The sequence below is a fragment of the Taudactylus pleione genome, unplaced genomic scaffold (assembly GCF_031769625.1).
Source record: "Taudactylus pleione unplaced genomic scaffold, aTauple2 ptg000378l, whole genome shotgun sequence".
Taxonomy (NCBI): domain Eukaryota; kingdom Metazoa; phylum Chordata; class Amphibia; order Anura; family Myobatrachidae; genus Taudactylus; species Taudactylus pleione.
The window spans coordinates 1,526,603-1,543,868 of NW_028284779.1; the positions used below are offsets into that span (position 1 = coordinate 1,526,603).

A 17,266-nucleotide genomic window follows, 5' to 3' on the forward strand; every position below is an offset into this window, starting at 1 on the left:
TGATTGCGTTCAAAAACGCACAAACAGCGACAACCCCACAAGACGCAATATCTCCGTGCGTCCATTTAGCCACCCCCGTTGCCTCTCAGTCACTGCCCAGGAACCCCCCTCTTATTTCTGCTACTCTGCATCTGACTTTGTACTGCAGCTCTGTACTAACAAAACATTGTTCCGCTGCGTCCAACTCAGAATTAGACCCTTAATGTTTAATAGGACAATTGACAAAGTGACATGTGCTATATGTACTACATACAAGCGCTGCTACATTTACATCTTAAAGGGAAAGTCTTCCATTGTTCATAAAGAGTTAAAAGGCCCCAACATGCACCTGCATAGTTACCAATAGCCTGGGTTACCAATGTTAGGTCCATCATCTGAAGCTATTAGGACAGTATTATTGTCCTACGGACATTGCTCTTTTAGTATAGGAAATAGTCATCTATTTGACTGGAATCTTTATTGAGCTAGAACTGTGATTCTCAACTCCAGTCCCCCCAACAGGTCATGTTTTCTTAAATCTTTCACAGGTGAGTTAATTTATTTTGCAGGGTCAGTAATTATCCCATCAGTTTCCGCAGATAGAAATACTGCAAACATGACCTGTCAGAGAGGACTAGAGTTTATCTATACAGTTATGTTTAGTGTTTAATATATACAGTAAATAGGTCTGTATGAAACTCTGGAATCATATTTAGCATTTAAGACCATAGTGTAGAGTGAAAGAGCGAATTCTATTATTATTGTGATTTGTGTGACTTATTAAACACTTGAAGCAAACCTATTTAATTTCAATAACCCATTCCAGGCACTTGGGGTTGACAAAAATAAATGTAAACTTCTTTTGCATAACCACAGTCTGCCATTGTTTATTTCTGGGGGGGTGGGGAGAACCTTTGCCTCTCTGCTGTGGTGTGGTTGGAAGGAAGAACAGTGCTGCTGTGGTTGAAGTGCTGGAGCAAGAGTCTATCCTTGAAGCTGCGCTTGAATAAGGTACCACTGACCTGTCTGTGTTTACCCTACACAACTCATTACTCCTGGTTACCACACAAGTCTACGCTGATGATAACAAGTATCAAACCAAGTGCATGTATAGTAGGCGGGCGCACCGCAATATGAATCTATGATGTATTTGCAGTCAACTCAGCATCAGGCCCTATATTTTCATCATTATATTCCAATATATATTGAGATTTATTTTCTAAGTTCTATGAATTTATACTTTCCAACATATTGACAAGTAAAATTGGGACAAACTAAGCCACACCCCAGATTCAATGGAATTCTGCCCCAATCCCCTAATTTTGGGGCAAAACCAATACTGAAGTCAGAGATGGACGCAGAAACGCACACAGTTGTGTCTATTGTCTTTGTCTTCATGCAACGCTGCTACAAACTCATTCTGAGCGCCGGAATCCCTGCGGTCGGATTATTGATCACATCCCATTTTACTCATTGAACATTTTCCAATGCGGCATTAAGGATCTATTTCTTTTCCCTCATGGGGACCAGATCATTTGTTTTCCTTCGTGGTGTATTGTGTGCCAGCCAGGATCTTGTAACATAATATATCCGTACAAAAAATCTTAAGGTTAGTTGCCATGTTACAGTATAGTAGACTAGGTGAGACCAGTCACAATATTCCAAAGTAACTTTTATTAAACTGACAAACGTACAGGCTGCATCCTCTCTTTCACACCTTATCTTTCAGGCTTATTTTTTTTCCACCTTAGATACAAAGTTCTGGATATCGCGGGCGAGAAGTTCGGGCTCTTCAAAGGCAGCAAAGTGTCCCCCGCGTGGCATGTACGTGTAAGTGATGATTTTCTTGTGCCTCTCCTTAGCCCATACCCTTGGCATGTGCATCAGTTCGCAGGGGAAGGCTGCAATTCCAGTGGGTACATACACAGGAGTCCTAAAATAATAACACCTCAATATCAGATACTAGATCACACTATAGTATCTCTATAAGAAAGGTAATGAAGGAAACTGGACATTGATGAAACGCGTAAGTAGATGTCACAAAATGCGCATCTGGTGCTAGCCCTGCCCCCGAGTTTATTACCGGCTGAATAGTACTACAGGGGGAGAAGTATGAACAAGGCAGACGGTCACTACTTCTGACATAAGCCACTTTGCCGATTCAATTCAAATGATAGTAATTATCTTCACCTGGAAAGTACTGAGCCCAACAGTTAGATTTATAATCGGTTTGCAGGTTGGAACCCATTTGTGTCAAAGTACACTAAGTGATCAATATACTGTAATGCTACTGGCAGAAGTACAGGGCGTTTTCCTCTTTGGGGGTGCTGTGCACCTCCATTTGTGTGGATGCGCCCCGATTTCATCCAAAGTGCATGGGTTTGGGAAGAAAGATGGCTGACTTTGGGTGCATTTTGTTTTCACATACCGGGTGGCCATAATTAAAGTTCCCCTCTTCAGAGCCATATGTAGCTTGAGCGAACAACCAGAATGTCACCAAATTTGGTAAGGAGACGAATTAGGACATGGGAAGGATTCAGCGGGAAAACATTTTATTGCAAAAAAGCCCCCAATAGGGGGGGAATATGGCGCTGTACAAGGTGAAGCCAGCATGAAAATGGACAGACGAATGAATAACAAGACTAAGCTGCAATGAACAATTATCTTTAGTGCAACACAATAAAGGTAACACAGTAAGAAGACATTTGTCTGACCATTGTCGCGCTCTTTTCATATTCTACAGCAGCAAATTTCCCCTATTGGTGACTTTTTGCACAAAATTATTTTTCTGGCGGAATCCTGCTTCCCATGTCTTACTTAGTGTACCTACCAAATTTGATGGCATTCTGGTTGTTAGATCCATCTACAGACAGCTCTGAATAGCTGAAGCTTAATTATGGCCACCCTGTATATCTAATATCATATATCTAATGTCATACATCGATTATCATGCACTGCCCCAAGTATAGCGATTTCCAAACCATTCACAAGAATCCTCCACATCACAAAGCAGAGCTATTCCTAATCATCAACCTTGAATAATATTATTCTTCTTCTTCCTGGACCATACACTTCTTTTTAGACCTTCAAAGCTGGAAAGCAAAGCTCTTTTACCAGTTTAATGGAGATTTCTGGAAGTCCCGGGTAAAGTTCTCTTTGTAGAACCTCATTGAGGACGTGACTGATCCGGTTACCCAGTAGATCATCACATTCGTGAGAAGGTCATCCATGGAGTATTTCCTATAACAAAAACCACAATATGTATCAATAGGTCGGTGCTTGATAGGACTTCCACAACAATAGAAGTTGGTCAGAGGAAAGTATACAGTAATTTCTCTATTTCTCCCCTAGTTTTAGAGATAATACTACTACAGTACTTATATGTGATTAATCAGCAAGTTTACAGCTTTTTCAATACCACTAGAAGTCCCATAACATCATCACTTCGTGTCTAACCTTTGGAGGCCACCATCCTCAAGTTCTTTGAAATCTGGATTTGTCCATGTAGAGAATTTCTCTAATATGTAGGCAGCAAGTCCAGCAGGAGAGTCATTCAGAGCTGAGCCTAGTGGCGTGGGAACAGAGGAGGAACATTAATAGAACAAAACTTGATGGCACTGATATGTTGAGCAAACTATATTTGAGCCATCCTGGCTGTAGAAGCAGATTGAGCAGATTTGAAAGCTCTGGCTGAATTAGCAAATCTTAAAATAACCTTACGATTTTGCACACTGCACATGAGTCCAAGCCGAGCATGCGCAACTTTGAGCAACTAGGGGAGATTCGGTTACCGACGCATCTCCTTTGTGGCTAAATTTGTATAAATTGGTGACAACTGGGTATCGACACATAGGCTAAATATCCCAAGGACGTGTCATGGGAATATAGGCGAAATCCCAAGGGCGTGTCATGAGTGTGTGGGCGGAATTGTGGGCTTTGAAGGGTTGAACATACCCAGAGATCCATCTGATTTCTTGCAAAACATAAATGTGCGACAATAGTGATGAATGAATGAATGGATGGATGAATTAATAGGGACAACATCTCTGTAAAGCTGGGTACACACCTTACAGATATATCTGAAGACAATGGTTGTTCATACACACTGAGCAACCATCATCTGTCTTCTGGTCCGGGTTCTGCTGGCCGGGGGGGCGTGCCACTGTGCGGGTGGACGGCTGACCACCCCTACACACAGTGCGATGCCCCAATATTTCTGAAGATATATTAAGCATCAGCTGTGCAGCACTGTAGTTCGCAGACATATATCGCTGGTACAAACTGGCCGACGCACACAAGATATATTGGTTGATCAATTGATCAGCCAATATATCTGCCAGTGTGTACCCAGCATAACTCGGAACCAGGCTCTCAAGCTGTTCAATTGCTTTAAATCTCGATTTTTGGCCCTATGGTGCTGCACAACCAGATCTATGTCTAGTTTGGATAAACATGTGGGTGGCCAAACTCGACAGATGTGATTGTTTGATGCTTAGAATTAACACAACTTATGGGACTACATTAGCTAAATTGGCATATGCCCACATACAGATAGATAGTGATACCAGTTTTTCCTGGCCATCTTTGATGGTAGGCAGAACCACACACAGACACGGACTTTATAAATCATTCGAACTGGGCAACAAAATTACAAAATGCGTGGTCAACTTTATTAACAAAAAAATTTATATATATGAGAGAAGCAGTTTTTCTTTCTTTACCATGCAGCTTAGATCTCTATGTGTCATGTCCTCCATTAATAAAAAGAACGGTCGGTTTACCTACGGTATCTGGCTTGGTAGCTTGAATGTGGAGGTATCCAGACTCCAGTAACAATGCATATACATTCTTCTCAAAGTAAGGGTAGATACGTCTGACATCTTCTCGCGTCATGCCCACTAACCAAGGCAAATAACGGCCAAGGAGTAATGAGATCAGCATTTTGAACCCTCCCCTGTTTATAAAAACTACATTCAAATGGAGTCCCTTTATTGACCTGCAAAAGACAAAAATGTTACTAGTGTAAATCTGACGCCTGCATTGCTGAGAAGCCCTCATTAGGAAATATGTCCAAATCTGAATACATAAAACTGAACAAGAGTTTATATATATATGTGTTACAAGCTCTAAATCTAATTCAGCCACAGCGAAGAAGAGCGCTATATCATATCTATATGAGCTGTAAATAAATGTATTGCCATTAAAGTTCTTGTGACTTTGAGGTTTTCATTTTAAAATGATCCCAATATCTATATACTATTTATATCATCTACTTACTCTGGTTTCAACTGGGACATGGTTGTGGTTATTAAACTTCCCCAATCCCCTCCTTGCAGATAGAACTCATTAAACCCCAGTCTGAGCATCAGTTTGTAGAAAATGCGAGCAGCAGACGTGGCGTTAAAACCTGTTCATGGAAAGATAAATCTAATTAATACAGTATATAATTGCACCTTACACTTGTACAAACTATACCACAATTTTGAAATCATTCATGTTCAGTTATCTGCTGCCTGGACATCTATTAACCTTGATCCTCCCTCCACACAACTCCAGCTGTAACGGTGAACTCCGAAACGCGTTAGCTAACCTTTCTTGTGTGGAGCCTCGGAAAAGCCATATCCTGGGATAGAGGGACAGATGACCTCAAATGTGAGATTAGGGTCTAGACCGTGTTTCCCTGGTTCCGTTAGGAGTGGAAGGATGTGGTAGAACTCATAGAAGGAACCTGGCCAACCATGAACCATGAGGAGGGGAATAGCCTTCTGCCCAGGAGGAAGGTGTGGAGGCTTTACATGTATGAAATGAACCTCCAGCCCTGCAGGTAAAACAGAAACGAAATGCAAATATTATAGTTATCTAAAGAGAGCATCAGAGGTTCATCCTACATTCACTATAACCATGTTTGTGAATAATCGAATGTTCTCAATAGGGATCAGTGATCCATAATACAGGTGATGTGTCAATGCCATTTGCTCTATGTTCCCGAAAATGTGAATGCAAAAGATTTGCGTTGGGCAAAGGCCCGCTAACAGGAAGACATATTCTTGACAAAAACATTTATGAATCGAATTAAGGAGCATATAACAGCAGAAAGACATAAAAGCCATATACAAATAAACGCTCATCAACGTCAATATAAAATAAGTGCAATACAGTACAGTTATGGGACGTGGAACAATAGTAGTCTATAGGAAAGAATAGCCTGGTATAAACCACAAACATCTGATCCTCACACGAATCACAAATATAGGATATCCATGATCTGTTCTTGTCCATGGAGAACTTACCTTCAATGCTGGTCTTGTAGTGCGGGTATTGGTTGATGATTTCCACCTGTTTGCCCCAATCGAACGTGTCCCTCCAGTAGGAGACAATCTTCTCGAGCTCTGGGCCATTGACACCATAATGAAACTGTGAGTCTTCCAGAGGAGAGACATAACGTGTCCTGTCCAGGCGCTCGTGTAGATCCTGAAGCATCAATAACGGAACAATGAGGGGCTCAGTTAGTGATTCAACAAAACTTAAATAAATCATCATAAATGTAATTTATCAAATAAAATAATTGTGGCATATTCCGCGAAAACACCCATTATCAGGCGATACCTGTAAATATTAAGTATCACCTATATACGTATGAAGGAAAATTTCAGATAGCATAGGCTTCTATGGAGATGGTGAAGCCGAAAGATTTACCAAGCCCCGGAATGTGAAGCATTCAGGAGTTTGGCCCCAGCAGCTTACACCTGAAGGTTACACTTTTCAAAATTTACCGGGAGAGGGTTCCTCCAGAATCCCTTCCCAGCAATGGCAAACGCACATGAGTGGTCGGTGGATCGTGCATGAACCGTAGCGTGCAGGAGTCTCAATAATAATAATATTGATGCGATCACTTCACCGCTATCACATCACAGGGACGGGCTACTTCCGGCACTCCTGCCCCTGCATGTGTGTTTCGAAACGTTCGAGCGGTAAATCATTTCTTACTGCCGTGAATGGCGGTGATAAAAAATAGCAATTATCAGATCTAAAACCCTATAACTAATTATTATGTTCCTATGTGAGCATTACTGATATCTCTGCCACTTAAAGTGACCCTGTGACATAAAGCTGGCACTATTATAACAGGTAAGGCCTGAACACTGGTGTCACATAATAAATGGTCTTTTTATTGAATTCCATTAGTCCTTTACCTTGTGTTTTACACTGGGGCATTATGTGTATGGTGGGGTTATATTGACTTTATTGCAACCCTTGAAGCAATGTATTCATGTTTTCTCATGTAACCATCTAGGATTGTAAAAATGTGTGAGCACAAAACGCTCTTTTGGTGAAGTCTGCTTGGCCTGTTCCATAGTATCCGTCTGCAGGCAGAGCCAGATTACAAATGATCAAGGACCTATTGTGAGAAGTGGAGCATAGTGGCCAGTGATGTGCAGGTGGGACCAGGGCCGCTGACAGCCGCACCCAGGTGACAGAGGGCGTGCCCTAATCACGGTAAGCATGGCCACACCCCCTTAGAGGAAAAAACATTTTTGCTGCGCTGATGGGGGGCACTGTGTGCACCTCAGCCCGGCGCACAGCAATTGGGGGGCGCGATCAGTGTGATCGCTACCCCCATAGGCATAGTAGATCGCTCCGGCTGCTGCGTTAGCAGCCGCGAGCAGTCTCCCAGTGCAGCCCAGCACACAGCAGCGTGTGCTGGGCTGCTGTGACTTAAGAGGGAGGGGGAGCGGTGCCGGACTCGTCCCCGCCGGGCCTGTACAGCAAGCCTGGGCCCGGGTAATTTGTACCCGCTCCCCCCCCCTCTCAGCGCCCTTGGGTGTGACCAGTGCTGTGTATGCGTGTGTGTGGCCAGTGCCATATAGACTTGTACATCTCCTACACTCTCAGCCCCAAGGGGAGATGTATCAAGTTTTGGAGAGAGATAAAGTTGTCGAAAGCAACCAATCAGTTTCTGTCACATTTATAGACAGTGCTAGATAAATGACAGCAGCAGATTGGTTACTTTTGGTAATTTCCCCAATTTATCTCTGTACAAGGCTTAATACACCCACATTGTCTAGTGTGTACCGACCTCGCAAGCGATGGAACCCAGCAGGGTGCCGGCATCTGCAAGTGCATACACACTTGCCGAAACCGGGAGCGACAGCGAGATATCGATATTGGCTAATGATATCGCCCGTCGGACCTGCATGCAGGTCCGACACGCGACGCCGCTGACGACTCGCGGGAGCGCGCCTCATCAGCGACATAGCGGGTACACACTAGACAATGTGCCCGATATGTCGTCCGACCCAGCAGAACTAAGGGCCTGATTCAGAGCCGGACGCTCTGACCAGAGCGCTCGCTCTGAATCAGGGCCCTCCTACCTCAACTTGGAGCGGCCTCTTGGACGCTCGCATAGCTGTGGGTTACCACCCACAGCTATAGCGTGCGTCCATGATGATGGTCGCGATGGTCAAGACCATCGGCCTTGCGATGAGACCCTGCGGTAGGGTCTCGTGGCCGCAAGCCCTGGAGTGATTTTGGCTCCATCAGAGCCAAAATCACTCCCACTGACATCACTACTGATGTCAGTGGGGCCGGACTCAGACGGTAGGCGTTCCCATGGGAACGCCTCCGTCTGGCAGCCACGCCCCCGGCATGCCCACCAAAGGGGGCGTGCTGTCACTCACCATCGACAGCACGCCCCCTTTGGTGCAAGACCCCGAGCGACGGATTCCCCGTCGCTCGCCGGGTCTCGCGCATGCGCACGACAGAGCTCCCTCCGTCGTGCGCATGCACACTTAGGCACCATCGACCCGCTTGCGAGCGTACAGCGCTCATGAGCTGGTCAGAATCAGGCCCTAAGTACAAGAAAAAAAAAAGTGTGTGTGCAAAATACAAGTACAGTTGTAATAAACAGGATTTAAGGTCGACAGTGTGGCCAGCTGGGCCTATTTACATGTGGAGGCCCATTCGCCCATTGGTAATCTGGCCCTGCCTGCAGGTACATACCTACTGCATTATGTACTCCTGTAAATCAGCACCTCCGGACTTCACAAATGTACATTGTCTTCGTGCTCTCTGTCTCAGGAATCAGGTAATAGTGTGTCTTTGTTCTTTACTACTCGCTGTAATATGGATCACTGTTCCAGCCTGTGATTTAGCACTTATTCTGTGGCCATCGCAGTGACATATAATATTACCTGCAGCTTGCTTCATCTCTCCAATCCTGGACTTTGTTACCAGTTAATCAGTCCAGTATTTCGGAGAGTTGCGCCAGCAGCCTATCCAGTCACAGTTGTTTCTATGTTTATTTGCTCCCGTTTATAGACCCTGTGTATATTGTTCATTATCCTGTCCTCTTTGTACCTACATGAATTCCTCTCCAGTCACTGTTACTGCTGTAATAAAGGTTGTCACATGAAATACGCTCCTAAACGGTGACACTCTCCTGACTGAAGTAGCACACACATCAGTCACAGTCTGGTAATAGGACACTAGCTAGGGCACGTGGGGTGGTTGTATCTGGTTATGTGCCACCTGCTGAGGCATGTGTACTACCTCTATCTGCTAATATATTTATTTTGTGTTTCATTTTGTGGTCGTTATGATTTATTTTTTCTGCCTGCTACAGATTTTTGGCCATTCTGTGCATTGTGCACTGAGAGATCTGGTGTGGGAATGTGTAAAGATCAAATGTTTGGCATTCTTGGATCGGGCTCCTGTGATATTGACGGAGTGCGCAGGTGGTAATTATGTGGGCATTAGGCCTAGGTGTGCATTCACTGACCGGATCAAGTTTGTTTTTGTTTGGTCCAAAAATTGTTCTTTGCAGGAGGTGGAAGGTCATGGGGGGGTTGAATAAGGTTGGGATAATAAAAAAGAATGGCCTGTATCCACTGGAGTTTCTTACATTTATACAATTATTTCCGGTACCACCATAACCACTGCCATTTTTGCCATGTTTAACCAGCGCTATAGTAGTGTTCCATGTTCTGTTTACACTGTATGTAATCTGTAAAGCGTTACATGCTAAGGGACACCTGTGTGCGCCGTGTGTCGGAAGATGCTCCCTATAGCATGGCATGAGTTTTACAGGGGTTGCCCTTAGTGGGTACTCATTACAGGGCTGAGAATACTGCGGGGTCTAAGTACTAAAGCATTGGAGAGAGATAAAGTGGGCGGAGATAAAGTACCAGCCAATCAGCTCCTAACTCATTTTCAAGCACAGCATGTAACGTGAGTTAGGAGCTGATTGGTTGGTACTTTATCTCTGGACACTCTCTCTCTCTCTCTTCAAGGCTTAGTACATAGACCCCTGTATTCCGTGTGGGTTCCAAGTCGATGCAGTGCAGCTGGGGTAGCGACCATGATAATGTTGACACTTTGGATGACCTCTATGGGGCTTCCTATACTGTATGGACTTCTGTCATTGAAGTGGGATGTAGTTTGGAAGCCGACGATCTGAATCCCGACCGCCGGCTTCCAGACGTTCTAATCCCGGCGTGGTACTAATGACAGGCGTCTAAATCTAAACGTCTGTCATTAACCAGACGCTGGAATACCGACAGGTGCGTACAGCCGCAGGTTTAGGTTTAGGGCTCCCGGGGGAGACTTAGGGTTAGGCAACCCCCCGGGAGGTTAGGGTTAGGCTAGGGGAAGGGGGATTAGGGATAGGAATCCCGGGGGAGGTTAAGCACCCCCCCGGGGGACTTAGGTTTAGGCGGCAGGGAAGGGGGGGTTAGGTTTAGGCGGCAGGGAAGGGGGGGGTTAGGTTTAGGCACTTGGGGGGGGAGGTTAAGGTTAGGCACCCCTAAGGGAGGGTTAGGGTTAGGGGGGGGGGAATTAAGTTAGCGATATTTACCTTAGGGACGATCTGGATTTTCTCCCTTGCCGGGGTGCCGCTGTCGGGATTTAAACAGCCGGACGCATAATACCTACTACACCCATTGAAGTTTAATGTTGTAATTACAGTGTTACATAAATATTAATATGCTGCTATGGCCGCTTTGATTCCAGAGGAGTTATAAGTTGGGGACGGGGAGTGTTATTAAAGCAGCTGCCTTGTTACCAGAATCACAATCCTCCATTGTAATAAGCTTCCGTTACAGATACGCACACTAATGTTCATTCTAGCACCCTGCATCTGTCACGTGCAGTTCCTCTTTCCTGCCTGGGGTGTCGCTCTCTCCTCTGGTGCTTCTAGCACACAAAGCTGATGCAACAAACTGCTGAGCTACAGACCAGAGTGTGCTAGAAGCACCAGAGCAGAGAGCCACACCGCAGGCAAGGGGAAGAGGAACTGCACGGGTTGTGACAGGGGCAGGGTAATAGAATGAACACTACACACTATTTGTATCTCATGTGACGCAGGCGGCTACTTCTGGTACCTGGATGTCTGCATCGGACACCTCGAGGCGGAAAGGTCTCACGCGGACGTCCTCATTCTTCTGCGGTTTCTCTCCGCTTCCCCACCATCCATCCCCCATCTCTATGGTTGGCTTCCTGCGCCGATATAACATCCAGCAAATCAGTGCGCCCCCGACTGGAATCAAGGCGCTGCGTGGCCAGTGCTCATTAAAGGCACACCTAAAAAAAGGTGAATATATATTGACTTATATGTGATAATTTTCATATAAAACAGACAGAAGAACCACAGACTTTCAAAATAGTATAAAGTCCTGGTTTCAGATTATGCCCCAATTGCTGGAGTCACTTCAAATTGAAAACTGAGAAATGAGAGTTATTTTAAATTTATTAAATTCACCATAATAATAATAATAATAATAATAATAATAATAATAATAATAAAAAAAGTTAATAAAAAAAAAACAACAACCGAAAAATGGTCTAGAGCAGAATTAGATTACGGATTCTTTGGGCCAGTCTCTGTAGTTTTGCGCATGCGCAGTGAAACGGAAAGCTCATATTTGGGCTTATTTCACAGAAAATCATTTTTTATGTACGATTTATTTCCAGTTATCGTCCTCCAGATGATATTTAAATAGGCTCCCCAATACCTATGCAGTACCCCTTTAAAATGGATTACCCGATATGAGAAGAATTGGACTATAGAAGTAAAATGAGAACATTAAATAATACCTCCCAACTGCCTGTATTTCAGTGGGACAGTCCCAATTTGAAGGCTCTCTCCCCTATAGGAGCTGCAACGTCACGGTCGGCCTGGCAGTTAGAGAGTTATGTGCCAATTTACTGCCACTCTGTGTAGCAGAATAACATGAGACCTTGATCATTTTCAGCTCCAGGCGCATGTGGCCATTAATCCAGCCCTGATTAAACGGGTACCTCAGCATGGAGAATGGGATGGGGGAAGCGGTGGTCCAGGTCTCTGGACACGTTCACTTTTGTCTCGTTTTCCACAGATTCAAATTTTGAGAGAAATTTCTGAATGTGCCTTCCAGTGCTTGGGGAAAACATTGACATCCTCTTGTACTTGGCCTCAGGTTGTGAGTGTGGATCTCCTACCTCACTATCTAGTGAGGCTCCCGGCCGAACTGGGAGGGTAGGCACGTATGGATAACAGTACCAGTGTGCTAGCGGCTCCAGAACCAGAGAGGAGTTCGTTGAACGCTGACATTGAGCAAAAGCTCGGCCAAGCCAGTAGCTGCCACAATATCTTGTAACCCTGGAATTTGGGAGTGTAGTTGTCCACTGTAGAGATATCTATAGAGGGACCTGTGTGAGAGACTGGCCAATTGTGACTATTGAGGGGAGGGCAGAGTATAGAACACTAAAAGTGGAAGAAGTACATCCCAGTGTCAATGAGAGTGGTCCTGCAGCGGATGGGGTTAAAGCACGACAAAGTGACTATCCAGATTTGAGTGTCAGCTCTGGGGACAACTGTCTAATATGATGCTACTGTAATAAAGCAACTAATCCCTACAGGCTAAACAGATTTAATAAACATGATTCTTTATTTTAAACAGAGAGGATTAACTTTAAGTGTACTGCAAAACCCTGTTTATAGTATCGTCTGATTTGTATTTATATTCTCTGCACATTCCTAATGTACATTATAATAACTAAATTCAAATATGTATTATTTTGCTGTGATATATATATATATATTAGTTCTTTTTTAAAGTGTCTAAAGTTATTACGGCTCCAGCAACTAAAAGACTGCTACATTTATTGCAGATTTGCACCTTACAGCAATGTTAGTAGTAAACCCTGTGGGCCTGATTCTTAGGGCTCAACCCAATTAGCCGTGGTGGGGATGAGATGCCATCGCAAAAGCATATAAGTGCCAGAAACAGCACCGCAGTTCGTCCCCCTCAAGACCTTATCTCACCCTGGATTCACACCTTTTTGTACGCAACCCTGTACTTCGCATATGCGCAAAAGCAGTCATAGCTTTGCACATGTGCACTTTAGCCACACCTCCCAGCCTTGCTGTTTCTGGCGCCCAGAAAGGGGGTGGAGCCTCACAGCACCCAGGCTCCCCCTACACTGTGAATAGATGCCGTGCGCTATTCTCCCACTGTGGGACAGTTGGGAGGTATGCTTTAGCTGAGCTGGGGCCACCTTCCGGGTGTCCACAACTGAAAAAAAAAGCCAGCCATCGGATGGGTATCGGAAAGCTGTATCCGATGGCTGGCAACCATCGAATTTCTTCTATTCAATGGAAAAAGTACTTCCAATGAATTGCAAACATCCATGGATGCTAACCATCGGCTTCGCGATGTCCATCCCTACTCAGAGATCTGCAGGACATTGCTCTGTTCAATCAAACACTTGACAGATACATGGGAGCCCATATATTATTAATCACATTTACAATGCAATCTGGGCGCAATATTAGCGCCCATGATCACACAGCAGAATTATAGAGCACCCGCATCGGCTCCGTAAAGAGCCAGACCCTGCGATGTCCTCCGAGAGCCGCAGGAGCAGCTGTGCATCCGCGGACCTGCTGACCTCACACATGCACAGCGCCCATTCCGGGGGAACCCTCTGCTGACTGCATCCACGATGTGTAGCCCATAGCCTACACAGGGCTATTGCATTCCAGACGTTATTGCTATATTTACTAACGCCTCTCTCAGAAATCTATGGGGGGGATGGAGCTGTCGGCATGAATGGAGGTATCGGAGACATCTGCTGTGGTCCTTCTGTTATACATCTGGGGGAAATGTAATATTTGCGGTTAACCCACGAAATCAGGAGTTTTCAGGGATTAAGCCACCAATATAAAATGATAAATGGGTCCCATAGTGATATATTCATATAGGCCCTCATTCAGAGCCGTACGCTCTGAGCAGAGCGCACGCTCTGAATGAGGGCCGGGCTCCATTTTCATGGAGCGTCCTCCTGGACGCTCGTATAGCTGTGGGTCACCACCCACAGGCTATACGAGCGTGCTTTGTGATGGCCGCGATGGTCGAGACCATCGCGACCATCGAAATTGCGAGCCGGAGCCTGCGGTTGAGGTTTTCAACCGCAAGCTCCGGAGTGATTTTGGCTCTATCAGAGCCAAAATCACTCCCACTGACATCACTAGTGATGTCAGTGGGCCGGCTTCTGACGGGAGGCGTTCCCGTGGGAACGCCCCCATCAGGGAGGCACGCCCCCGGCACGCCCACCAAAGGGGGCGTGCTGTCAATCAACATTGACAGCACGCCCCCTTTGATCGGACACAACGAGCGAAGGACTTTCCTTCGCTCGTCGCGTCTGGCGCATGCGCACGACGGAGCTCCCTCCGTCGTGCGCATGCTCAGTGCATAACATCGACCCACTTGCGAGCGGACAGCCACTCGCGAGTGGGTCTGAATCAGGCCCATAGTCTGCAGATTATTACAATATTGGCCTCTCTAGAGAGTTGCAGATCATTGCACAGTTCCATCTAATCCCTGACAGATACACAGTGATATCATATACTCTGCATGTTATTAGATAATCAACTCCCTAGAGCTCTGCAGAACATTGCTTTGTTCCACCCACCCTCTGACAGATACAGTTATTTATTCTGCAGATTATTACTGACTACACAAAGCAGACATGTAATGTACCCAGACATCATTCACCCTGTAGTTCTGCAGTTTTGCAGTTAAACAAATGAACTTCCGTAACTGAGACTGGTGATCACTGTACTTTCCCCTAGTCAGTGTGTAGGGAGCGTCACTGTGTTCTCAGCAGTACACAGCACAGCTTACTTTGTAACAGGTTACAGCAGACTATTGTATCATAATACCGCAGCTCACCTGCTATCCTCTAACAGTTGTCTCCACATCTTGCCGTCCTCTCTGGGTTACTGCTGCACTCTGGGTAGGAGAACACCTCACTCCCCTCACTCACTCCTCCTCTGTCTGTGACCTTATTTCTGGCAGGGAAACAAAAAAGTTCTTCTCCCCGCCCAGAGGCAGCCTGGGAAACGTAATTATATTATGTAACTGCTTATATAATCATTTTATTGCTGTACATTTGTAGTGCACGTGTTATAGTTCTAATATGTTTTGAAACACATCTCCTCCTTTCCTCCCAGGTATAAACACCTGGACTAGGGATGGCCATCGAACATCGATGGTTAATCACCGATGGTCGATGGACATCCCTAGTCCATGGAGGGGGGGTATATTTACTAAAGGTTGATTTTAATCGATTTTAAAACGATCAAAACCGATCAACATCGATGTTGTGTTTCTGGAGCTAAATCACACAATTACTAACTGGCAATTTTGATTTAAAAAAAAAAAAGCAAATGTGTGATTTATCCCAAGAAACCCAACATCGATTTTTAAATTGATTTAAATCTACCTGGGAGGAAAGGAGGCGATGTGTTTAAAAAATTATTATTTACCCCTATTTAGGACTTATAGGGCCTGATTCAGACCCACTCGCGAGCGGCTGTCCGCTCGCAAGTGGGTCGATGTTCTGGACTGAGCATGCGCACGACGGAGGGAGCTCCGTCGTGCGCATGCGCCAGACGCGACGAGCGAAGGAAAGTCCTTCGCTCGTTGTGTCCGATCAAAGGGGGCGTGCTGTCAATGTTGATTGACAGCACGCCCCCTTTGGTAGGCATGCCGGGGGCGTTCCCACGGGAACGCCTCCCGTCAGAAGCCGGCCCACTGACATCACTAGTGATGTCAGTGGGAGTGATTTTGGCTCTGATAGAGCCAAAATCACTCCGGAGCTTGCGGTTGAAAAACCTCAACCGCAGGCTCCGGCTCGCAGTTTCGATGGTCGCGATGGTCAAGACCATCGCGGCCATCAAACTGCACGCTCGTATAGCCTGTGGGTGGTGACCCACAGCTATACGAGCGTCCAGGAGGACGCTCCATTTTCATGGAGGCCGGCCCTCATTCAGAGCGTGCGCTCTGCTCAGAGCGTACGGCTCTGAATGAGGGCCATAGTTCCTAAATGCTGGACTTTAGTATAGTTCCATCAGTTCATTAATACTAGCACTTTAAATGAGCCAAGTTACTTACTAAAAAGATACACTATATTTCTGTTCAATATTTAGATATTACTGTCAATAATATGAATTATGCCTACATGTTTTGTATGTCACTTATATATTTTAATGATACAATTTGGATTAAATGAACATTCAATATATAGAATGTGTATTGACATATTTATTTATATATATATATATATATATATATATTTTTTTTTGCCAACAACGACCTATTGTTATAGCATCGACTGGGATTTCAGATGGGTCTCCACCATCGATAGCAGACTGTGGGCCTGATTCAGAGCCGCTCGTAAGCGGCTGCTCGTTCGCTCCGAGCGATGTTCGCACATCTGCGCATGCGTATGGGTTGTAATGCGCGAACCAGTCAGTGCGGTCGGAAATCGTGTGCTCGCAAAATAGCGAATGCCTGCTAATATGAGTGACAGGATGAGGCGTTTGTGGGTGGTAACAGGGGAAGGTACTTGAAAACGGGGAGTGGAGATCCGAACGCAGGCGTGCCAAACGGTCAAAACGGGCGTTTTAAGGGTGTGCATAATTGACAAAGCAGCGTCATCGACTACGTCACTTGGTTGTCTTTTAGCCTGAACTGCTCGCATGATTGCGGTAGGAAAATGCTACCACAAGAATAGCGAGCAGTTCATACGCCTTTCGATGTACTCGATTAATCTAATAAATAGCGGAGACGACGTATGATGCGAGCGGCCAGGGGGCGTTTTTTCAAAATAGCGAGCGCATGTTTCGTTCGCTCGTTCAGACATAGAGGCGTCAACAGACCGCAAAGAGCGAGTGCTTAAATATCCGGCCCCTTTTTCAGAACGACGGTCCGCAAATAGCGTCCGGCTCTGAATCAGGCCCTGTGAT

At 45.4% G+C, this 17,266-nt stretch overlaps 1 protein-coding gene across 1 annotated transcript; it reads right to left on the reverse strand.

Moving 5' to 3' along the window:
• Window positions 1-1,630: 1,630 nt before the first annotated feature.
• Window positions 1,631-15,322, reverse strand: LOC148507923 (epoxide hydrolase 1-like). Its single transcript, XM_088445346.1, has 9 exons — window positions 15,189-15,322; window positions 11,358-11,556; window positions 6,270-6,450; window positions 5,570-5,797; window positions 5,257-5,386; window positions 4,761-4,975; window positions 3,436-3,544; window positions 3,094-3,219; window positions 1,631-1,912 (listed from the first exon to the last, which is right to left on the reverse strand). The coding sequence occupies exons 1-9, from the start codon at window positions 15,215-15,217 to the stop codon at window positions 1,711-1,713; spliced, it is 1,419 nt and encodes a 472-aa protein (XP_088301472.1). The 5' UTR covers window positions 15,218-15,322; the 3' UTR covers window positions 1,631-1,710.
• Between the last annotated feature and the right edge of the window lie 1,944 nt (window positions 15,323-17,266).

Bases quoted from the DNA above. Each gene is read 5' to 3' on its own strand.
- LOC148507923 (XM_088445346.1), bottom strand. From the start codon at position 15,217: ATGTGGAGACAACTGTTAGAGGATAGCAG. The intron at 3,545-4,760 runs GTAAACCGACCG...CCACGCCACTAG, and splicing joins TACCAAGCCAGATACCGTAG to GCTCAGCTCTGAATGACTCT. The intron at 3,220-3,435 runs GTTAGACACGAA...TTTTTGTTATAG, and splicing joins GAGGATGGTGGCCTCCAAAG to GAAATACTCCATGGATGACC.